Source organism: Amblyomma mixtum, chromosome 6 (genome assembly GCF_055824585.1).
Source record: "Amblyomma mixtum isolate Tamu chromosome 6, ASM5582458v1, whole genome shotgun sequence".
In the NCBI taxonomy this organism is placed as follows: Eukaryota; Metazoa; Arthropoda; class Arachnida; order Ixodida; family Ixodidae; genus Amblyomma; species Amblyomma mixtum.
In genome coordinates, this window is record NC_143017.1 from 157805867 (window position 1) to 157830275 (window position 24409).

Below are 24409 nucleotides of genomic sequence, written 5' to 3' on the forward strand. Positions count from 1 at the left end.
TTTTCTGATTATTCATGTTACACCAGCGTCACCTCATTGAAGACTAAAGCCGAGTTAGATAACTTAGCACTGCGCCGAAAAATTTCCCGTCTATCACTCTTCCACAAGCTTTATCACCATCCTTCCCTTCATGATGAATTCTTTCAGCCACCGCCAGTTATCTTTCCGCGTCGCGATCATCCTTACAAAGTAAAACGCATTAACTGCCAGTCATTCCATTATGCCTATTCTTTTTTACCACGCACAATAACCGAATGGAACGCTTTGCCACCAGAAATTGCCACAGAATCCGACCTAAATAAGTTCCAACATCTTATGCACTCATGTTTCAACAACTAAAAAGGTATTTTTTTCAGCGTTCTTTCTTTCTCCTTGTCTTCTTTTTATTTTATATTTTTTGTTTTGAACTTCAGCGCACTTTTTCCACTGTCGTCTTTTTTCTTTTTTTATTTTTCTAGCGGTGCTGTTATTTATTCTAAAATTTTGCTGTTATGTGCATTGTTGCGACCCTTTCTGTGAATGCCTATTTATGATTAATATTTTGTGATTCCTATTTTATTTTAGTGCAATATTTTAACCTTATAACAATGCTTTGTACTTACTCCCCCCCCCCCCCCCCCCCCAATGTAATACCCTCAAATGAGGGCCTTTGGGGGTATTTTGAATAAATAAATAAATAAATAAATGAACGAAATGGCTTTTCTTCGTCAAAGGACCCCCTTTCCAGCCAATGGCGTCGGCCGATTCTTGTGATCCCTGCCAGCGTGAGAATGCAGGGAGCTGCAGATCGAAGGGGATAGTCCCCGTGCTCTGTGGTCACGGATAATCCCCATCCTGCATTGTCGCGCCACTCCATGCATTGTCACGCAAGTAAGCTCATGAGGACCGACCGACGCCATTGGCTGGAAGGCGTCTTTTGAAGGAAAAAAGCCGCTTCGTTCTTTAGTTGTATCCGACTATAGCGAAAGTTAGCAGGAACTTTGCGCATACGCAAGAAAATGGCGCTGGTGCTTTCGCATATCAACCCTAGAAACCTTTATATTTTCTGTTCAGGACGCGTAAGAAAAGTTAAAACGCCGAAGCTTGCTCTGTATTATTTTCGCCGCACCTATACAACAGTGGGACACTGACAAGAGCCCAATGAATACGGCGCAGAAGCGGCAGTGTGTACTATTAATGTACGCGTCTTTTCCCACTGCGCCAGTCATCGCAAAACACGTCTCAGACCGTAACCACCCATGGCACTTTTTGTTTCATTTTCTTCAATCCCGAGTTAGAGCAGCAAGCCAAACAGTCTCCGCTCAGGTTGACTTCACTGCCTTCCTGTGTGATTAAATCCCCGTCTCCTAACGGCCCCGAAACGGTGTTCGCTTGTTATTTGTGGGTTCAGTGGATGGTTAACGTATACCGTAGTGAAAGATCTAGCCAGTCGTGCGGAGACGTAATGTGAAATATCGCAGTATTTTTGGAGATGCTGCACAATCTAGGTGGTGATGCGAAACGTGCTGCGATTGTCCTTGTCGCTTGCGTCGCTTCTGCTTGGAGTATCCTGTTCGCATCAAGGGATCCTGCGGGCGATAAGGATTGTTCTCAACTCATCAGGGAGTTCTATAACAGAAGGACCATATAGGTTAAGGGGATAGGGGAATAGCGGGCCGCCGGTGCGCAGGACAGTAACCCGAGTGGCATTTTTGTTCTGCGCATGCGCTGTGGCTCACCGCTATTCTTCTATTCCTCTAACCACTAAAGTCCCCCTATTCTAAAATTACCTACTGTCTTTTCACTTCTCGTGCTTTGGATGCAGCGCGCACTTTCCACGCTTTAGCCACCCGTGCGCCCACCATTGATGAGAATCGGGCGGTCAAATGCTAATTGCACATTCCCTACCGCACGCCCCAAGTCACTGTCGCATAGTGATTTGACAATGGTCATCGCTACACGGCAGCTGCGCAGCGGCGGCTCGGGTCGTCTAGGAGCACTTTATAGTCCTTTGGACGTCATTTTATTCCTGCTTTGATTTTTTTTTCCAAGATGGCGCTGCAAGTACTGCGCCTGTCATTAATGCTCTATAAGTGTTAACGTAGAAAAAAAAAAAAAAGAAAGTGAAGGAAGCCAATTGAGCGACCATACTTAAAACCGATGCTGTCGCAGTTCAGCGCGCTAATTAAGCGGTCATAAGCAGGCACTAGATTTCTGGGTCACACAACCTTTTTTATTTTTTTTTAAAGCGATGGTTATTGCTTCAGGGCGTAAATGGTATGTAATGATGAATGACGAGGATGCTTAAATAAATAAGAAAAGGTTCGCTGATCAAATGAAGTCGAGGAGTGTACGATGATAGAGTCCCTGTGTCTAAGCGGTATATGAAGCAGGATTGCTCGGCGGAAGACCCGCTGCCGCCAGGTGCCGAATTCTTGTCGACTTCAGTAAAACAAACCAACAGTTTTACACGCCACAGACACACTGCGAATCACGCAGAAAACCTTACCGGGAGGACCTAATTTCTCTCTCCTTCCTCTCTAGCGGCAGCGTTGGCTCAGTGGTTATGGTGCTCGGCTGCTAACCCGTAAGACACGGGTTCGATCTTGGCCGCAGCGGTTGCTGTTCAATGAAGGCGAAATGATCGAGGCGAGGGTACTGTGCGATGTCAGTGCTTATTAGAGAACCCCAGGTCGTCGAAATCTACCGGAACCTCTGGTGGCCTAAGTTGCTTTTGGACATTTAAACCCTGTAAACCAAACAAAACTAAACCTCCCCGGTATCTCGCGTCATCGCCTCTTGTAACTCAACATCGCAGTCAGCTGACTACAGTTGGCTAGTTACCCATTCTACCCGATCCAGGGAAGGAGACTCAGGGGATGGGCGGAACTTTGCAGGACTGCGAGGTCCGCTTCCAAGTCTCAGTGTTGGAAGCCCGACCACGCTATATCTCAAGGAGTGCGAAAGGAGGTTGGAACCTCGTTACGGAACGATCATTCAGCTCTACATCAAAGAAAGGTACGCTAGAATGTACGGGGTTTTTCCCAGAGGAGGCAACCAATTGCTCAATGCAAGAAATAGCCACTCTGCTGCAGAAACGCACAGGCGGTGATACGTCTTGGTTTGTCAATACAGCCGATGTACGGCTGCTACTGTGCTTGAAAACGCGTTATGTTGAAACAAGGTTCTTGCTTTCTTTTGTCGCTTGGATTCTCGGTACCTGTGCCAATCGAAACCTAGATGCTGGCTTTATGCAATGTTATCGCGATACGTCGATTCTTTGGATAGTTCATTCTTAAGACCATGCGTTTCAGTCCTTATTATTCTCTTCTCACTTCTGAAAATTTGAGTATTGACATAGCTGCGGCTTTTAAAGCATATTGGGTACATTTAAAAAACGTTCATTATTGATCGGTTTTGTTATAAACCTGGGCCAGTGATAACCGTCAGAAAAACTGTATGCGATGGTTGGAAAAAAATTGCAGAATGTGGGGTTGAACGCCCCGAAGCGACACATGAGCTATGAGGGACGCCGTAGGGGGTGCTCTCTAACGTGCACTGACATCGCTCAGCACACGGGCGCTTTTTGCGTTCCACCTGCATCGAAACGCGGCCACCTCGGCCGGGATTGAATGCGGCTCCTCCGGCTCAGTAGCCGAGCGCCCCAACCACTGAGCCACCGAGGCAGGTGAGCGGATTGCGAAGTTAAGTTACAGAATGTATAAACTCTTAGCCGTTACTCGCGCTAAGTTGATACGTGTCCCGGATAGCTGATTATGAATAGAGCTGTTTTTAAGTAATAGAAGTCATGTGGATGCACCTCCCCGTCTCCATGCTGTCTTGTTTTATCACGCCGTGATATGAAAAAACCACGTCTTTGTCGCGTATTCGGTGCCAAGAGTGAAGATAGACATAAATACTGTCTTTGCCAGGCGCCACTCAGTCACCGCAATATCCCCCCGCTCCCTTGCTCACCGCAACGCCCTTTTGCACCACTTTTCCCTAGCCGGGACGCACCACCTGTTGCACTCCCAGCAATGCCATGACTGCTCTTGGCGGCCGGCTTCACCCATATGTCGGCCGACCTTCACGCCTCCCCGGACTCCAACCTCACCAACCCGCCTTTTCTGGTGACATCCCTCGCAAAGCTGGTCTAGGGTGCCGTCCATTCATGGCAGTGGGTAGACATCTTCCTTGGTGACTGTATTCAGTCGGCGGTAATCGACGCAGAACCGCAGATATCCATCTCTTTTGCGATGACGACGAGTGCAGTCGGGGGCTCTTCGATGGCTGGATGACATCGTCGCGCAGCATTTCATCGACTTGGTCCCGGAATGCTCAAGGGCGTTCGCCAGTCGACACACGCTAGTGGCTTTGGAGCAGAGGGCGGGCGTCTTCAATAGTTATAATTCGACGTTTGACAACGGAACCACGTCGGGCTTTGTACAAGGCAGGAAAACAGCCGCTGTGACTTCGAAGCTGGTTCTCTGATAAGTAGTCATCTATGCGATGGCAGGGCCGGGTTCGTGTCGAATGTCGGGTCCGGGATTTTTTGTCAGTGGGATCGTTGAGGCTGAATCCGAGAGAGCGAATGTATTTCTCATTCGGCTGTGCCTTTGTTGAGGTGTCGGTACTCCTGGCTGAAGTATGTTACTAGAATCTTTTTAGCATACTGGAGACGTATTAGCGTAGACGTATAATACGGGTTTACCGGACGCCTGCTGCGCAGGCTAAGTGGGGCCCGGTAAATCGGTATATGTCTGCGCTAATACGTCTCCGGCATGCTACGGAGCCTTGTCCGTTCTGTAACCCGGCGATGCCTTTTCGATTCCGACGCCTCGGTCCAACAGTAGTTGCACGTCCCCTTCGACGTGGGAATGCTTGAACGGGGAGGGACGCTCACTTCTTCACTGAGTGCACTGAGCGCAGCGCTATGCTTTATTGTCGAATTCGGGGATAGGGATCCGTCCGTCGAGAGCGTGGACTTGAGATCGATAATTGCTCGGTGTTGAGTTAATAAATCCGTGCCTTGACTAACGTCACGCGAGCATTGTTGTAGCACTATAATAGTCGTAACCTAGGTCTGTCCATTCACTGTCACTTTGGCAATACACCATCCCGACGGGAGGATGAGGCGGCCTCCAGATGGGCGTATCTGCGGGCCGTCCCAAACTGTTTTCACCTTCTTGAGCTGTGCGCCGAGAGTTCCACTTATCACAGAATAATCCGCTGCCGTGTCGACTAGAGCAGTAACTTTACGACCGTCGATAGCCACTTCCAGGTTGGACGTTCTTGCTCTTGCGTTGCACGTCGACTTCGGAGTCGGATCACGGCTTCTTCGGGTATGGGAACCGCGGATCAGGCGGATCGTCGTGGCTTTCCTGGATGGCGGCGTCATTTGAGGCTTGCGTTGCATCGGTGTCAGGTTTATTGTCGCTTGCGGCGTTGTCGTAGTGGATGCCGCGTCGTCATGCGTCATCGTCGATTCTCCACAAAGCATACCAACCTCCATACGTTACTCTCTTCAGTTTCCCCTCCTAGGTTTGTGGGACCTTCCTCGCATGGACGCTGCGTAGCTACGGCATGGCGACGACGGTCACTTCGATGAACGGCTGGACGATACTCGGCGTGGCGCATGTAGTTTTCGACCTCGCTGGGTCGCTGCCCGGTTCGCGGTCGAGATGCGTAGGAGAAAAAACTAGGAATGCCCGTACGCTTGTAAGGGCAGTGTCGCAGGACGTGGCCGTCTTCGTCCCACTGAAAACAGAATGGACGGTTGGCATGGGTTCTACAGGTGTCGCACTTCCTGGGATTCGAGCATCGATCGTAGACTGGGCGGGCGGGGGCAAGGGGGAGGTGTTCTTGCACGGCTGAGTCATGGCGAAGAGGGCTTGGGGCGTCTTGTCGGGGCCTAGATTGCGTACTGCAGCGGTGTAAATCACAGCTCTGGCTTCTGCTGTAGTAGTCGATCAAGGGATGCCAATAGCATGCTTGACTTTCTCGCGGATTATGTCCGTGAATGTTGCTATGTGAGGTTGAAGACAGTAGCAGCCGATGCAGCTGTTTTTGAACGATCTCGCGGATAACATCCCGAAGGTTGCCTCCGCTTGCAGGCATGCTCTCTGAGTAGCATGCCAAGAGTGCTTGCAGCGGTTGGTTGTACTGGCGGGTCCGGGCGTACAGAGTCTTCTCGACGGTAGGCGCTTCTTTCATCAGCTCGGCTGCTGCTTTTGGAGGATTGCGTATCAGGCCTGAAAATAAGTGCTGTTTTACGCCACGTATCACAAAGTTGATCTTCTACTATTCAGATATACCAGGGTTGGCGCGCCTTAAAAAGGCGTTTCGTCTCCTTCACGTGTGCAATGACGTTTTCATTTGGGTGCTGGATGCGTGTCAAAATTCTTGCTAGGTTGAGAGAGAATTCTCAAGATTCTCGAGCGAGGAACACATGCCGCAGTTTCGTCTGTTCATGCCACCTGTTGAATATAGCCACTCGATTAAACTGGTCGAACTGCCGCCGCGGTGGCTCAGTGGTTATGATGCTCGTTGCTGACACGAAAGACGCGGGTTCGATCCCGGCCGCGGTGATCACATTTCGATGAAGGCGAAATGCTGGAGACCCGTGTACTCTGCAGTGTCAGTGCACGTTAAATGAGCCCAAATTGTTTAAATTATCCAGCAAAGCCGAAAGTTGGGCAAGTTGGATAACGTTCATGATGTAAAAATAGCGCACAAGAAACACAAGGGACGGATAAAAAACGACGCAGACAAGCGCTTGTCTGCGTCGTTTCCTATCCGTCCCTTGTGTTCCTTGTGCGCTATTTTTACATCATTAAATTATCCAGACCCCAACACTATATGGCGTCCCTCACAGCCTTAGTCGCTTTCAGGCTTTAAACCCCTTAAACCAAACCAAACTGGTCCAACCATTATAAGTCTTCATGAGCAGGCCGTGGAAAGTAGGCGTCTCTCGGGGCTATTGGAATACAAGAGACGAAGACTGGGTGGCAAACTCTGTTTTCAGAAGCATGGCGAGCTGACTATGCAGAACCTCCACCAGGTGTCAAGTGGTGGTGACAACGCCGTAGACAACGGATGAGCAGACTGACGTAGCACTGAAATAGACACTTCATTGGGCTGTCTTGCGCCCATAAAGAACTTACTTCGACGGCGTCGGCGATAGCAACAAGCGTACTCGACAGTCGTCGAAAAACAATCATTGCCGGCGTTAGCCGCACTCAATTTAGAGCCGACGAACTTTCGAGACAATGCGCTGAAAGAACCTACGAAAATCTCGAACAACGCATAAGTAGCTGCTCAGGGCCACTAGTATTCCATCGAAGAGTTGGTATATGACATATGTCACAACGCCTCTATATATTGCACAGGTGGTAGCGGAGGCTAGGCAGGTACAAGCTGAGCAAGTTCCAGCTTTTATTGTTATTCGTAATGCTCAGGAAGGATTTCTCCTTCATTTTTGATCATAAGTGTACAGAAATGGTTAGGCAGAAATAATGGAATTCCATGTCGGGCGCAGTACAGCATGAAAAGAGATATGCAAAGGGGGCACACGGCAGCTGGTCTAGAACAAACTTCTGTAACCTTTACACATCACGATCAGAGAACTCGAGAAATAGTAGAAGCGTGTGATAAAGCCAAATGATCGAGGAAGTGGCAGGGGTCAGCACAGGCGCAGTGCAATGCCCACCTGCGCCCCGTTCTGCAATATCTAGTTTTGAGAAAAAAAAAATATTTACATATCTATCCTGACCCAGTGGCGGTCCCAGAGCGTGGTTTCTGTATATCAAAAAAGAAAAAAAAATAGAAACAACTATTTTTATTTACTTTATTTACACAAAAAATTTTGAGCGCTTTGTTGTTGAAAAAAAATGGCGAACGCTACAGACGTTATACCATTACTCAATATTTGAATGTTTACGTTTACGCGAGCAATATTCATTTCGATACCAGGGGAAACAAGCCGACGGCTGAGATATCCCGCCACGGCATGTCTACGAAGGTCAAAGCACCTGCCTGGACATTTCACCAGTGGGATTAGCGGCCTTCATTACTCAGTTCTGGGAAGTGGCTTTGTTCCGCCCTCAGTACCCTCCTTCAAGGCGGCTTTTCGGCGCTCCTTGTCAAGCCAAAAAGGGATGATTCCCTCGCTGGCGTCGCTGTGTCCCATGAAAGGCATGAATGGGTGGCTCTTTGCCGCCCCGACGAGGTTGCTGGTCACCGCAACCGCAGGTGAATGGCACCCCCGTCGTCGCCGCGCCGGCGGCATGGCAAAACAACGGTGGGGCACGGCAGGACCACGATACCTCGACAATCACTACGAATTGTGCTCGTATAACTACCAACGTGTAGAACGTGGAATTGTGTGAAATAAGCCAGCCGCTAACACGGTGAACGTACAAAGTAGGGGACTACTTGACGCATCACGGAGGAAAAAGCTTTCCAGTTCTACGTCAAAAATTACATCTCGCCCTATGAGAGCCCGAAAACGCACGTCCGGGAAAATACGCAAAGGTTTCTTTTTTTTTTTTGGTGGGGGGGGGGGGGGGGGGGGGGCGAATGACCGCCACTGTCCTGACCAAGGATAGCCCGGCAACCCGGCCGTGTTTCACTGCAGGCGAAACGAAAAAGGCGCCCGCGTGCTGTTCGATGCCAGTGCACACTAATGATACCCAGGTGGTCAGAATTATTGTCCCCAGGTGGTCGAAATTAAGTGTAAATTCAAAGTTTGGAGCTTCAAAAGTATTATCCTTATCCTGGTTGCTGAAAATATTAACAAACTCACTGTCTTACAAAAACGTATTATACGCATTGCATGTAAAGTGTAGTAAAATGGCAGTTTGGGCGAGTTGGTTAAGCATCTTGTAATAAAAACAGCGCAAGGACACAGGACGAGAACGGAGAGTAGACACACACGGCGCTGATGTAAAGTGCCGTATTTCTTCCACACTGCGAGCCTTTTCCACCGACACAACGTTAATCAAATGAAATCCACGTATAACTATAGGCTGTGCTATAAATATAAACTCGCCATAATGAAAAATGATGACTTCTTACTTACACTTGCTAGGTTAGAGCAAAGCAGAACTGTGTATGATACCCCGCGCAGCAGAGCCTTGGAATGTTAAGAAATGCCGTACAAACTATGGCAAACAAATGTTGCAGCATACCTTACCGACACTTCTGAACCAGTTGTACTGCCACAAGAATCTTGATGTCTCCAATATTTCTCTGAAAGAATTGCCCCAAATATTCGTGTAGTTCTTTTTTTTTCTTGCTATTACCATTTTGAGTGCACCTGTCAGTTCTGCTGTCCTTTATTTTCTCCTCCCTGTGTTTGCCTTTATAGTCTCTTTGACCTAATATAGTTCTTTTTTCTTTTACAAGCAGAATGTACTGCTTACTGAACGTACATGTGTCATTCTATGTACAGAACATACGAGTTTTTTCTTACTATTTGTTTGATGTCCTATTCTGCCGCCGTCAATGCTGCACTGTAAGAGGAAGCCAGGACCTCTCAAGCTGTCTATACAGCTTTTTCCCTGGCTGTCATCGCAACACCTAGTTGCGGAAATAAACCTTCAAACCTTCAAAGTATATCAGGTGTGCGAGATTGAAGCCTGCAGCGGTCTACGAGATACATGATAGCGTCTGTCGTTATGACATTTCTCCTACTACTACTGTTCACATCTCACAAATACCTCGTGTACATCTGTACGGAGACGACCTCTCGTAGCCGCTCAGGGCGGATTTCAACGTTGTAGAAGCCGGAGATTCCTCTGCACAGCAACTTTTCAATACGACAAATGGTAAGAAGCGTCGGCCCGGTACCTTGGGACTGGGAACAATTGAATCAAAATAAACAAAACCGCCATAACTGACATTTATTTATTTACTTGCAATGCTCCTAAGGGACCTCGTGCGAATGTACTACGTAGAAGGAAAGAAGGGCGAGAGGGGGAGCAAGCACTAACAAGAGGTAGCGTAAAAATATAGCACAAGCGTTTAAAACACAACTAATGATGTGTATAAAGCACAGAAATCTGAAAGAATAACTGATATCGGACATTATAAGAAATTCACAAAAAGTATATGCACTAACTCATAACGAACATGATATACATAGCATAAATCACAAAACGCAGCAACACTATTCTGAGGCAAATATATCTCGAAACGATAAGTTTACTTCAGTAGCAATGTGTGATGGCGGGCTGATACAGTCTTTTATTCTACGGAAAATGATTGGTCTTACGCAAAGTGACCAGCGGCACGCTATACGTTTAACTTTGTTGTCGTGCAGAGCTAGAGCAGTTCTTAATTCCTAAACTTTTCATCGCCACACGTTCCACGATGACTTCATTTTGCCACCCATCCAATCTTACCGCACCGTGACCATGGCATTTTAATACCATGACGCTAGTGAAAAGTCAGGAATGAAAACGAAAATGAAGCGAACAACCCGTCCTTGCAGTAATTCAACGTTGCTTATGACGCATGCTTGATGAAGGCCCCATATGTGGCCAAGGCGTATTAGATTTTCAGGCTGGTCAGGGTGGCATCAGCAAGTCTATTTAAGCGTGGAGGTGCATCCTTGGAGTTACGCCTATGAAGACCAAGTGCGCGATTATCTGATACCGAAGCACTTTCGCATTGTCCTTCGCCGGTGTCCTGCAGTCAAACCGATAAAGGAAAAAAACAAGGAACAGCTGTTTGAGGCACTTGACGTTTGGCTATCCATATTAAAGAGACAAAAATACATGGGTCCAAATGGGCGGTGGGCATTTTCAGCCTACTCTCTGACAGAAGAGAGAGTTTACATATTAACGAAGCGCAAACGCATTGAAAAACTTTACACCCCACAAAAATTGTCGATGCACGACTGTAGTTTATTAGACGACGCACAAACCTAGTGGAAATTCGCTTTCATCATCATCACCATTATCATCGCCATCATTATCAACATCAACAACCCGGTTACACACATCTCAGGAAAAACGCTTCTCGCATTGATGTGCAATAAGCCCCGTCTTGCGCTAGGTGCCTCCTCAAATTTCCTAACCTCATCTTTTCACCTTACTCTCTGCCATGCCCCCCTTCGTTTGCTTTTCATCGGAATTGATTCCTTTAGCGTAACATACCAATCGCCTTGAAGTCAGGTAGGACACCGCTAGCTTACGTCTGCTTTTAACCCCCCCCTGCTATTCTGTCTCTTAACGCTAACCGTTTTATATTCTTTCCATAGGCCACTGCGCTGTCGTCAATTTATCTCAAGCCTTTTCGTTAGCCTACATGTTTCAGACCTATAGGCGAGTACCGGAAGGATATAGCCATTATTTACATACCTCTTGAGAGATATTGGTAGGCTACTATATTTAACTGCATGGCTTCATTAAACTCACAGTGAATCGTAAAACAGTTTGTAAACTGATTTTAATACACACTTTCCTCTGACGGACAGTGTTCTAGTGAGAATGTGCAAAAGCTTGGGTCGCGTCTTCCCAGTTGTGCCTAAAAACTATTCAGGCTTTTAAGGGAGATTATTGAGAGAACACTTTGAGAGGTATAGGCGACGAAAAGCAAACTCATGGAGCTTGAAAACATGCCTTAACTTTGATGCGCATGCTACTGCGTTTCTGCCTTTGTGTTTCGGCATCAGTAATCGTCTCTCTCCGTGCTCAGTGATAATTGCACTGTGACTGACAGGAAGCGAAGATGATTCGTAACCAACAAGGTCGTGTAGATTGAAATGTGCGAACCACAGTGTGCATCGAATAAGTACCTTCAGAACTGTATTTAGTTTCTGAGGTGCACGGCTTGGATGTGAAAAGGATGATGAAATTGGTGAAAAACTGCGGCACTGAACACACGTTAGCGCCTAGAAAGAAAGTACAAGAGCGGAAGGAGTTTTTTTCCAGCTCCCGTTTTTTTTGCACGCTTTTTTTTATGCTGTAGAGGAAGAGCCAACGCACACCTGCATTAATATATCTTCCGACCGCTACCTGCCCTCTTTCAGTTTTATAATGCGCCATTGTATTGTTCTCTTTAATTCTTTCGACACATTTTCGGTGGCATGAAGCGACTTGCACGGACGTCGGGTCTGCGCGGCCAGTTGCGGTGTGCTAAGTGGCTTATTTTATGCGGTTTTTCAGGGGCAGGCCGTTCAGAGGTGGCTCGACCAGAAAAGGCGGAGCATTCTTTCATCCCCGGGGCCATAACGACACCATCATCTCTGGTAACGTGACGTGTTTTCCATACGACCTCCTGTTCTTATCTTCGTCGCTTTCATAAGTGGATGTGCCTCCTACGTGGCTGCTCTGGGGCGCCCTGTGGAGTTGAACTCCGCCTAAAGTAACACCGATTTTTTACGCAATAAAAGGTACTGTGAACAGTTGCCTGTTCTCGCTAGAACTTTCGGGTGAGGCTTTCTTGAGCCATAAATCAGACCACTGCATAGTTATCGTTGCGTGCAGGTTTACCGTTGCACCCACGTGTCGATTCCAGCACATTTTTAATGGAGACAAAAGTTTTTGCAGGCCCGAACGCGATTGAGGTGAGCTTGTCGAGAAGAGAGGTTGTCCATGCGCTCTGACACGCTGTTCGCTTTACTCGTACCCGCAAAGGTATTTCCGTGTCGGTACTAGGCGAAAGCATTCATAAATGGAGAATTAGAAGTGGCCGCATTGCAGTATACATAGACTCACCAAAGCTACTGCAGACACTACCACGTTGCCCACAGTGCTGAAGATATTAAAGGGGCGCTAACACAAAATTTGAAACCTAAACCAAGGATATGACTTTTTTTCATAGACGTAACAAGGTGCCTACTAGCAAGCTTCAGTAGCAGGGTTGAGTGGAGCATAATTTAATGATTTTGGATGTTGTCTGAAGAGCCGCTCGGCATCTCTGCCCGTACCCAGTGACGTCAAGGTGCACTTGCCCAAATTATTTTGACGTCACCGAACTCAGTGCTTGTTCAGAGGAATAACCCATGGCTGTCGGCGACGCCGACGTCATGAGTATTGTGGTAGTCCAGGTTGTACAGTCGACCGTGATGTGAAGGTGCACTTCAACGGTGGCGCCGACAGCGACTGAAACTGCCGGTACAAAATCAGCAGTTAGTTACTCACGCTGCGCACTGGTGTTTTGAGCTCTTTTTCATGATCCAAAAAAAAAAAAAAGGTACAGTAAACAACTTTCTGTCTGTACCCATATAAATCTAATACCCCTGTCAAGCGGGCAAGTTAAGTGCACTTACGGAGAGTGTACTTCGCTGTTAGTACACTTTGCCGCATCTAAACGACGCAAGTAGAGTGTCACTCGCGGGAAAGTGCACTCCGCTAGGAGTGCGTTCACGGACCACACTTTGCTGGCCGAGTGCGTAGCCTCGACGCCAGCGGTTCCAATGGTACAAAATTTATAATGCATAAAAATACTTACAACTTTATTTTACGTGTTATAACACTGTTTTCAGAAAAAAATTCGTTGGTTATAGCTACAAGCGAAGCAACAAAGCAAGTTAACGTGATCAGATGCAACATCGCTGCCCGCCGCCATCTTGTTTGTTGTAGAAATTCTGGATAGTCTTGGCTGGTCTTGGCTTTTCTGCTATTTTCATTTTTTTTCTCATCGTTAAAAACTGTTGAGCCTCGTTTTATTTGCCCTATCACGTTAAGCAATCAAATATTATGTGTTCTTTTTTTTTTCCATCTGCCTGTTCAGAAATTCCGCTGATTTTCTGTCGCAATTATTTATTTTACTGAGTGCACTTTGCTTTCCCGTTTAGCACCGCGTAGCCCAAAGTGTCACTCGGGATGCCAAAGCGCACTCCCCGTAAGTGCACTTAACTTGCCCGCTTGACAGGGGTATAACATCATCGCATCAATCTACTCTTACCCTTTCTGATAGATGTTGCCGGCTAAACGTTTTCTGTGGAAAGTGTTATTTCAAGACGAAAATAATTTTGTATGTTCTCTCAGAGTAGCAAAGAACGTAATCCAGCACTTTAATGCAAACGAAAAGGGGTAGAGGACAAACGAAGCATAAATGTATAGGGCACCAACATGAAAGACACAAAGCCCCAAATAAGCACTGCTCGTTCTTCCTTCGTATTGCATGGCTGCTCATTTCATACTTCAATAAAAAAAAAATGGCACGAAATTAAACTACGCACAAGAGGCGACTTTGGTCAAGCTGCCGGCTAATTTAGCAAGCGCGTTACTATAATGACATTTGCATTGAGGATGCTGAAATATTTATTTGAAGTTTGAACTCCTACCTTTGCCCAATTTTTTTTCTATAAAGGCAATAAATTAATAGAGATCGAAGGGAACTAATCGCGCCATCGGTTGCCAACTAACCTTCCTTTTTCGTATGCCGTTTGTGTGCATGTGTGTCACCTGGGCTGAAATGCGTTTGTGTCATTGTGAATATTATTGAGAGCATTGAGGAAGGAATGTTCGGAGGAAATTGACTGGAAAAATAAAATATCTAACAAGTCTACGTTGTGAAACTGGAACGGTTAAAGATGAGATAAAAGAAGTCTTTTCGGATACTCAAAATAAAAAGGCTGTATCGAATACATGAGGACCAAACCATGGCAGTAGAATCTTGAGAATGTTGACGATATTTGCTGTTGCTGCGCGCAATCCAGGAAGAGCGGGAAGCATGCATGCATTATTAGTACGGTAGGTGTACCGTGACATACATTTTAATCGTAGAAACTTTTAAAAATCCTCCCGCCTCAACCGCTGGAACTTTTGCGGTAAAACTGCGCACGGAGCTTGCATATTAAGGTGACCTTTGTCTCGTACAAAGTTTTACAACGATACTTGCCTTGTTCGGCCACGTATAGTGCAAGCCTGTAACCGTATGCGCCGGGATCGCAGCACCGAAGGCCGCCAGCGCCGGGTTTCTTGGTGGTGGCGCCATTTGTCGTCTGCAGAGGTGCAGACGATTCGGGGCCAGCGATTGAGGGGGGAGGATTTTTAAAAGATGATAAAGACGCATGTGACATTATTCATGCATGCATGTAGGCTAAGAACTATTACAGTGGAGAAATATGTCTAGGAGGAATTACTGAAAAGTACAATGAAACTAGGGGAAATTGAAGGTTAGTCCAGAGCTAGGGAATCGAAGAATTTTAGAGAAGAAAGAAGGCAGCTTAAGAGCAGAGAGAGAAAAAAAAACATAGTTCGGGCTTATAATAAAACTGGAAAGGTGACAGACATCGCCAAAAATGGTACAAAGCGGAGGCCTTTGAACATTCATATGCCCATACATCCTTCGGGGCTGCTGTCGGGAATGTGTAATTTTATGTTCAGAGTGTTGACCAGCGCCACCCCTGACCATGGTGACATATGTAGGAATGTGCACTGCAACACGTGGAACGTATTCTGAGAGTGCAGCTGATTGGCGTACCGACTCTTAATGGCACCAGAGCTGTCAAATCCGGTGCCTTGACGAAAAGCTTACTGTTAGAAAGCTTTTCGAAGATGAAGGGCTCGTCATGTTGAAGCATGGAAGTGGCCCAGACCGCCACGTGGCATGTAAACCAGGACAGCGTTTTAAGGTTTAAAGGGCGGATAAAGCCTAATGTATAATTAGCCTAGATAGATAACTCACCTTTCAAGGAACTAGACTACACGGGTTTCAGATAGGGCTTTGTTAAGAGAGAGAGAAAAAAAAAGAGCAAACGTCGTGTACTTGTGCAGACTGATCACACGTGTTTCCGTCCCAAACGATGACTTTGAGACAAACAAGATAATTGGGTGCACCTATGAAATTGCTTTTTAGACCTAACTACATTCAGAGAGACATTAAAGAAGACACTTTGTGACTTGGAGCGAACTTTAAGACCTGTGTGGATAATAAAGTACGCGGCGTAAAAAACATTAAAAACCGCAAAAAAAAAAAAAAAAGAGAAAGGTCGAAGCGCTGCAGTCACACGCGAAAAGCCCAATCATGGTACGATTTTTTGACGCCACCTTTAAGGTCAACAGTTAACCGCGCCACCTTTAAGGTCAACAGTTAACCGCACTAAAGAAATGAAATACTCGGAAGTCAACTTCGATGCCTTCGATGCCTTCCCGTTAACGATTTTTTCTTTTTATTGCAGACATATTGAGTGTTGCAGCGAAAATTTTCGAAAATTTCTAAATATAAGGAGAAGAAATAACGAGAAAATTCTTTCAGGAACAAAGTTTCAGACGCGGCGGACGCAGTTTAGTAGAAAATAATCATTATTGAATATTAATGAAGTGAAATGCCAAATTATGTTTTAAATTAGCAAAGTCTGGTGGCTAGTGCGAATAGGGAGTTCGAAGCCATGAACGAGCGATGCCATATCTGTTTTTGACACTAAGTAAGAGCCGTTTTCTAAACCTGTGTCGAAAGACAGCGGAACGCCTACGAAAGGTTGTTGTTAAAATTGACGTTTCGGCTTCCGCACGGAAGCCTTGTTCACTCCGTGCTGAAGAGCCGGCCATGCGACCGTCACAGCATGGCTAAATCTAAGGTTTGACGACATCTCGTCTGGTCTCCCATATCTCTCCAATTAACACTGTCCGGTGCCAGCTAAGGCCGCCTATACCCGCAGACTACTTAATCTCATCCACCCACCTAACTTTCTGCCGCTCCCTGTTACGCTTTCTTGTAATCTAGTACGTTACCCTTAGGGACGATTGGTTATCTTGCCTTCACATTACATGCCCTGCCCTAGCCCGTTTCTTCCTCTTGATTTCGACTAGGATGTCATTAACCCACGTTTGTTCGCTGACCCACTCTGCTCGTTTCCATACTCTTAATATTACTCCTTTCATTTTCCTTCCCATAGCTCGCTGAGTTGTCTTCAATCGAAGTTGAACCCTTTTCCTTGTCATGATAATTTTATACTAAATTGGGTCAGCTGCAGCTGAGACTTTGTTCCTGGAAAGTTTTCTTGCTATATTGAACTCCCTATATTTAGGAATTTTGAAAGTATTCGGTGAAACAAAAGCTATGTTGAAACCAAGGGAAGTGCAACATGCCGTCGTTGGGGATCGAACTCACGACCAGTGATATCGCGCCCGGTACTTTACTTGGGCCAGTGGTCGCTCACGGTTTTTCTGCTCTTTTTGTTTGTATTATTTATTTGCTTCCTCACTGTTTTAATGCGTTACGCTGCTGACATGGATCTCTTGAAAACTGCGACGCATACACCAGACCACGTTAACCGAATTTCGTGGAGTAGTCTAATTTGAATTCATTTTCAGTCAACTCTGAGAATACGAAAGTTGACGCTACTGGCCTAAAAACAAAACTCTCCGTCCACTAGAGGTGCCACTTGGCACAAAGTCAGTTGATAGAAATGAGTGACAAAATGAAAATACTGGGAGTGGGGTTTTCAAATAACTCCGCTTAGGATGTCCGTGTTAACAAAAATTACAGTGTTTCTGCTTAGTCAAGTTTGAATAAAAAACGACAACGCGCTCTACAGCGATTCAACTAGTGCGATGTTATAGGCAGTCGTCTTGTCCATGTCAGCATATTCTTTAATGTGTCTGGTTTGCTAATTGGGCATTTCATTTCGTTTGAATCGCGATGATGCAGCACTAGCACGACCACGCCACCACCGCTTTACGACCTAGCACGGATAATTTCTCGCCGTCCAGCCTATGCCGTGACATCATGGTTACAGCTAAATGAAGCGGCCGCGTTCATCGCGGAGCAGTCGGTGTTTCTAAAGTACCTGATCAGAAAATATAAATGATAAGTATTTCACACAAGTGCCGATTAAGAAGAAAAAGTTTTTTTAGGGTTATCACAGTCAAGAATCATCCTTATTAGATACTGCTCTTATATCACAAACAGTTGATACATCTCTAGCCTAAAACAATTGCGCCTTTAAAGATCAAAGATGTAACCTTCCAGTACTGCTGAATAAGGTTGGTAAAGTATGATATATGATTACCCACTTTGTCTTTATAGAAGAAACAAACTTTACGACCCTCTTTCCTTCATCTAAAATTGGTCTTGTTTTCGTCTTTCAAATAGAGAAATATCTTCCTACTGCGCAAAATACGCAGAAAACATCCACGTTTAAAAATTTTTGTACTATAGAGTTTTTTTTTTCGTTGTACTGTTGCTTGTTTGTTATTCTGTATTTGTGAGGGCGACCATATTGTTTATCATTGCATACTCAATTATTACCACCTTGAAATCTGTATCCTTGCTTCCACTAACTGCTCGCATGTTTTTAACGAAAACATGTCGATTTGGTTTTGGGTGGGATGCCAGCTTTTGTAACCGGAAGGGGCAGCCATCACATCACACTGCCACTTAGAGCAGCTTTCTGAGACTACCCCATCCTTCTCAAGGAAGAAAAGGTTACTTGATTGGATTCTTATATTGCGGACTGTGATTACATGACTATTTGGACGCTCCTAAAACCTATTCTTGGTAGTACGCTCATCGCTGCATTTTAAACAGGCTGTAACCTGATTACAGCATCAGTTGCCAAAGGTCACAGTCAAACGCTTGTCAAAATTTTCAAGTTACATCGTGCTGGGGCCAAAAGAATCAAGCCGACTTCACTGCTACGCTGCACCGAACACGGCGCGCTGGGTTTCGCACAGAGCCATGGCGCCGGGGCTCTCCAGAACTGCCTGTTCAGTTTTAGTAACCCTTTCTTGCGGTCATTCATTCATTTTGGTTGGCTCAGTATCGTTTGCCTGTTTTTTATTTCTTCTTTTGGCCACCCCAGTCTCTGCACTTGCTGAGAATCGCTAGTGAGAACAACATATCGCAACTCATTGGAGAGATCATTCAGAGAATGAAGACTGAGTGGCCGTAATCAATTATTTCTCGGAGAGGATACCCTTCGAACGTCCTCATAAAGGGTAATCACTTCAGCTTTCAGCCCGTGGAATCCTTCGTGCTCCATCTATTATCGATCACGCCCATACTTTTCGGTGAAAGGCCGTGGTCTAAAACGACTCGGCACCACGAGCAAGAAGCCGCTGAGCGGTCGCTTTCGCCCTACAGGTTGGGCTGAAAGCCACCACTGTGGAAGGGGAAAAAAATATACTATACGCATCAATTGTCTCGAAGCGACGGCAACTCCACCTGCTTCTACGTGCTTGGATTTCAGACGTAGACGAAACGTTATCCTATGTTAAATTGGCGGGAAATTTATCCTAAAAGCAGCGCTCAGTACTGGCCCAGGCAGAGGCGGTACTACCCCGGCGCATCGCGCTGCGCGAGCAGCCCCTGGAGACTCCTATTGCGAATTCAGTCGACGGCACCCCAGGGGAAAGAGGGCGGGGATGGAGGGGAGAGAGATATGAAAGCGGCGCTTTCTGCCCGCGCGGCCGATCGGGTCCACTGATTGTCTCGAGCTGCGTGTCCGGACATGCCGGTCTGTCGTGAAGTGGTGGAAGTCGTTTATTGAAGACACTAGCACTTATTATCTGCGGACATCAAGGCAGAGGGGTAAGGGATCGTCTAGAGGTGGGAGGGAGCTGTCGCGAATGCATGGAGCTGTGTCTCCACGCCGGACTCTGCAAGCCAGGCTTTAGTTGTAGCTTGTCGGTTTGTGCACTGATCGCCTTCAATTTTATCGGTTGCCGTTAATGCACCCCTCTACCTGTAACCAGCTAAAGTACGCGAAGATTTTTATCGTTAGGCAGTTTTACATGAGAGTTGTAATAGGATGCGTTTGTCTAGCAACTTTTTCCAGCTTTTAAGCTCTTCCGGAACGCTGAGCTGCTGAAGTTGAACGATTTTGAGAAGTTTCTGGCTTTCGTATAAAGCAAGTAATCGTAATACAGGCCTGGTTATACGCATTTTCCAGCGAATTAAGTGTTCAGCACCAAACAGAAAGCTTATGAAAGGTCAAGGAAGGCGGGTATTCTTTCTACCTTGTATAGATTTAGAAACAGGGGGCCCTAAGAAGAGCAAGAAAGATAGGGACAGCAACTGTTTTGTTGTCAATTCACGTTGCGTGCGTGATAGCTCAGAGTGGAGAGTGTCACGTTTGATTAAAAAACTTTTGCGCGAACGCGGAAAAGAAGTTATGATTTAGCTGCTTTATTTAGCGTTTGCCTCATCGGTGTCTTTGCGTCGGCCGTGTCGCATGGACACCTCGACCGCCCGAGCGAATGAACACCTTTGACGAGGGTGGTCGTTCGGTCCGCAGAGAAGAAAAAACCGCCCGAGCGGTCCAGTTCTGCTCTTCGAAGCGCGCACACAGACACGCACACATACACATCCGAAGGACGTCTGGCCGAGTTCACGCGCTGCATGCGATACCACTCTCGCTCGCCGCGCTGTGCCTTCTTTTCTTGTTTTCTTCTTTTCTTCATGGTTTCGCAAAAGCTTTGATTAATGGTCGTCGGGCTTGGAAGCGCGCACCCTGCGTTCAGGAGAAGGGGACTCCCGTGATCTTACCTCGGCACGGCCACACCGCTAGCGAGGGAGTAGTACCGCACGCGTGGGGATTAAACGCGCAGGAGTGGTCATCAGAAAAGAAAAAAAAAACAGTAAAAGGTAGCGGTGGGGTTTTTGCGGCCCTGTATATTGCCCCCTCCGTTTGAAGTGCCTAGATGGATGGGCTCTTATTCACTGTTCGACACCCTGTTGTTGTTGTCTTCGAGTCTAAAAGTGACGACGGCATCCTGTAACGCGCGCCGGGTGCTCAGTGTCCCGTGTAATGATCGGGTGGTGGGGATCCGGTGTTTTGAGGACTAGCTTGCATTGCGGTTGTGACGTGATCCGTGTATATGTAAAACGATCAATTGCAGCCGCAAGGGTGTTTACCTGCCGATGACCTGGCATGAGCACTGAATTCTTTGAAACGATAGAAGAGGCCGTTATAGCTATTAGGCAATTACGTGGCTCGACTGGACTGTGAATCTCCGGTGGTCGTGTCCGTTAAATGCCATTCACTAGTTATGTATGAGCAGCTGACTTCAGTAGATTATTGAGCGCCGACGAACTAATGGGAGCATAGCGACGCCGCTAAAGAGGTGTGAGAAAGTCACGGCGAGACTAATTCAGTGCCCTTTGATCTCTGATCTCTGACCGCAGCGGAAATGGGGGGCAAGGACTTGATCTATTGCAAGATAAAACTGGAACGAAACATAGAAAGGTCATGCAAACGTATTCTTGAGCCTGCGCTGCATCCCAGTACACAAGGTACTGGGAGGCAATACACAGGGCAAGGTACTGAACACCCCAAGGTGCAGAGCTAGCTCTTTGCTATGAGCCGGTCGCTGGATGAGAAAATTGCAGAGCCGTTATCTGCGTGGTAAGAGGTTGTGAAGCACATAAATTCCATAACTGGCAGGTTCGTGAGACGAAGACCAACGCCTGGCTATCCCATAATATTAAAGTAGAAGCATTCCTGATATAGCACAAGACTAGAAATGTACATCCAATTCCACATCACGTTTTCGAAAGCAGGATACCACCGCACTGTGATATTCCTTGTATAGCCAGCACTGCACGAACTGGTCGTCCATTCGCCAGTCTTGATTTCTCTACGCGCTAACGTTTATTCGTCTCTGCATGTCTAGCACAGCAACGAAGCCAGTCCTCCGCACTCGAAGCGACCTGCCTGCCAATGCACGCTTTATACGAGACGAAAAATGAACGCGAACGGAATGGCATATGACAGGGTATGGATTCACTCGGGGCGCTTTCTTGCTTTTGGTTAGTTGGTTTAGTATAGCTTGAATTTGCATTGCAAAGCGTTATGCCAAACTAGCCTGCGTTTCACCCGGAAAAGTGCCAAGTGAGGCGCATTTCGCCAATGCCTACGCGTGCGTCGTTCCTGCTCTAGCGTCTGGCTTTCGCAGTTGTATACTCTTCAGCGAATATCCGTCACTTCGTCTCCAGCTTATTGGAAATATCGCGTGATTGGTACCGGTTAAACACGGTACCAGCGCAAGTCCGTGTGGTTCAGTGGGGCGGAATCTTTCTTCCCGATTCGTCGTGTAACTCGATCCGACAATTCCTACATCACTACAGAACGACGCTGGTACGCCTGCTGCTTCACGGAAGATGATCATTAATTTTTAAAAATAGGAATTTCGAGGTAAATAGAAACTTTCTGCTGCATAGTAATACCATTGTTGGCCGACGTCAGAAAACGGGCGAATCGTGTTACCTAGTGAAGTGATTACATAAATTCTGATAGTTGACTTTTTAAATTTTATCCATAGGCACCTGATTGAAAGTAGAGATTTGTGGCCGGTCATTATTAATAGCCATATCAGTTTTTAGAATTTCCAAAACGCGATTACCTTCGCCGCTGTGGCTGGATAAAATTTGTCTACATCGTTCGAAAATACATGCGCTTTCGAAAAGCATGCAAGCAAAACAACCCCTCCAGTGCACGTAACTAGTCGAAAGAGCCAAATATTTTCGAGTCACAGCTGCGAGGGTAATAGCGTTTTCGAAATTCTAAAAGCTGATATGGCTAATTACTAAGGACCGGTTACAAATATATAATTGGAATTAGGTGCCTATCAGTTAAATAGTTAAAAGCTAACTATTAGAATTTAGGTAATTATATTACTAGTAAACAAGACTCGCCTGTTTTTTTGACGCCCGCCGACACTGGTATTAATATGGCACAAAGAATTCCTCCTTTGCCTTCAAAGCCCTATTTTTAAAAATTAGTGGTCACCTTTCCTAAAACACCTGGCGTATGATTTAACAGTTAATCATGTGCAACCACTGCTCTTCGCAACGACAAACTAGTCGCTTAAAAAAGAGAAATATTAAGTTGCAACGGGTTGGCTTTCCCGTATCATCGTGTGTTACGTGGAGCGGTGTCATGGGCAGTCAAGGGCAATCTTTGATGCGAAAGAATACGTAAGGTAGAGTTATATTTTTTTTATTTCGGTTTCGACTACATATATGCAATAAACTAATTTTATTCATGGCAGGGTTCAGGTGGCCGCGAAGAATAAATATACAGGAGGCGGTCTCATAGTCGGTGACTGTGTGGAGACGACGAAGAAAACTCAGCACTCATTATAGATGTAGGAGATAGTTTCACAGAAAGTAGAAGAAAAAACAAGCGCATCCTTCCGGTTGGAGCCAAACATACGCCATTTTCTTGTCTCTCTCGGATTCTATTTTCGGAGGTCTTTTAAATCTGCCCTAACCATGTGAGCGTACAGCAACGCCACATCCATCTTCAGCGAAGGACATAGTCCGCTGCTGTTATGCCGCGATTTCGTTATATCGCGTGTCAGATGGATCGAGGGCAGAAAGCGATAGCTGTACGGGAACCATCTTATGCTACCTATGATATCAAGACTAGCTAAACTATGCTTGTTAACAGAAAGTGCTTGAACCGAGCATAATGTTTTGTGTACTGTCGGCAGCAAAATTTTACGGGACGTGAGTGTGGCAAAAAAAAAAATTGGCTGACGGTTAAGCATTACATAACACCGTAGGAGCTCACGCATACGCAGGTAACCGCTTACTAAGCGAGTGCTAACACAGGCGCAGCGTTTGTGAGAGTGTGATTTCCTTTTTCATAAAACGTACGTTATTTCTCACCTCACCTGCCCTTTTACGTTTCTCGTATCGCTAGTTTAGGCAGGCGGGTACTGTTGTTACTGTGGCTATAAAAATAACAGTAATAATAATCGATAATCACCAGAAATCTACTCTGTGAAGTTAGCTAGCAGTGCTGCACAAAGACAGAACACCTGAGCTTTGTGGAAGGGTTAATGTCGACTAGTGCTTTATCTCTGACCTCCGACCTCAGTCCCAGCACGCTAACAATCGCCCCATAGTGAACCACGGCACGCACTTCTCGTCTGGCCTTGAAAACATAGACGGTGTGAGTTTTTATACTTGCTTTTGCACTCGACCTGCTCATGGCATACATTTTAAAAAATACGCTCGGACAAGAAGCCAACGAGTTAATCGTTCTGGCGTGCTACGTGCGGCATTGGATATTAATGGTTGAGTACCGAACACTTTCTTATTAAGATGAAGCACTCCCTACGGAGTCACCTTGCCTAAGCAACGTTTCGCTGCTCGGTTATCTAGGGCTGAAATCACCTTTGTTGTGTTAGGTTGGATCTCCATTTAGCTTTTCACTTGCGTAGCGCAATAACGGCAATGTAGGACTATTTTAGCGGACTTGGCGCTCTCTAAGAGCGGGCTCCTACAATGCGCATGTTTTAAGTGATATACATTGGTAATTCCTGTAGAAGACGGCACTTGTACTTTAAAGGTGAAAAGTAAAAGTGCACGTGCGGAATATATATATTGCATTTTTTTTCCCAAGGCTCTATCGTCAAGGCGTAGCTTTGAAAGATTACAGAATAATTAGAAGCGACGTCTGTAGAGTACTACTCTTCGACGGTACTTTCCGCTTTCCAGTGCCGCCGAACGGTACTCTGGACAC

General features: G+C 46.2%; 1 protein-coding gene across 7 annotated transcripts in view; it reads left to right on the forward strand.

The window, feature by feature from the left end:
- The window catches only part of LOC149340935 (uncharacterized), a 105326-nt gene that overhangs the window by 57333 nt on the left and 23584 nt on the right, over positions 1–24409 (forward strand). For all 7 annotated transcript variants that reach the window (XR_016283676.1, XR_016283674.1, XR_016283675.1 and 4 more), the window contains one exon: positions 12150–12232. Coding sequence is in view for 4 of the 7 variants with exons in the window: in XM_089549883.1 (XP_089406009.1) it covers positions 12150–12232 (83 nt within the window). In the remaining 3 variants the exon portion in view is untranslated. The remainder of the gene's footprint in view (positions 1–12149; positions 12233–24409) is intronic.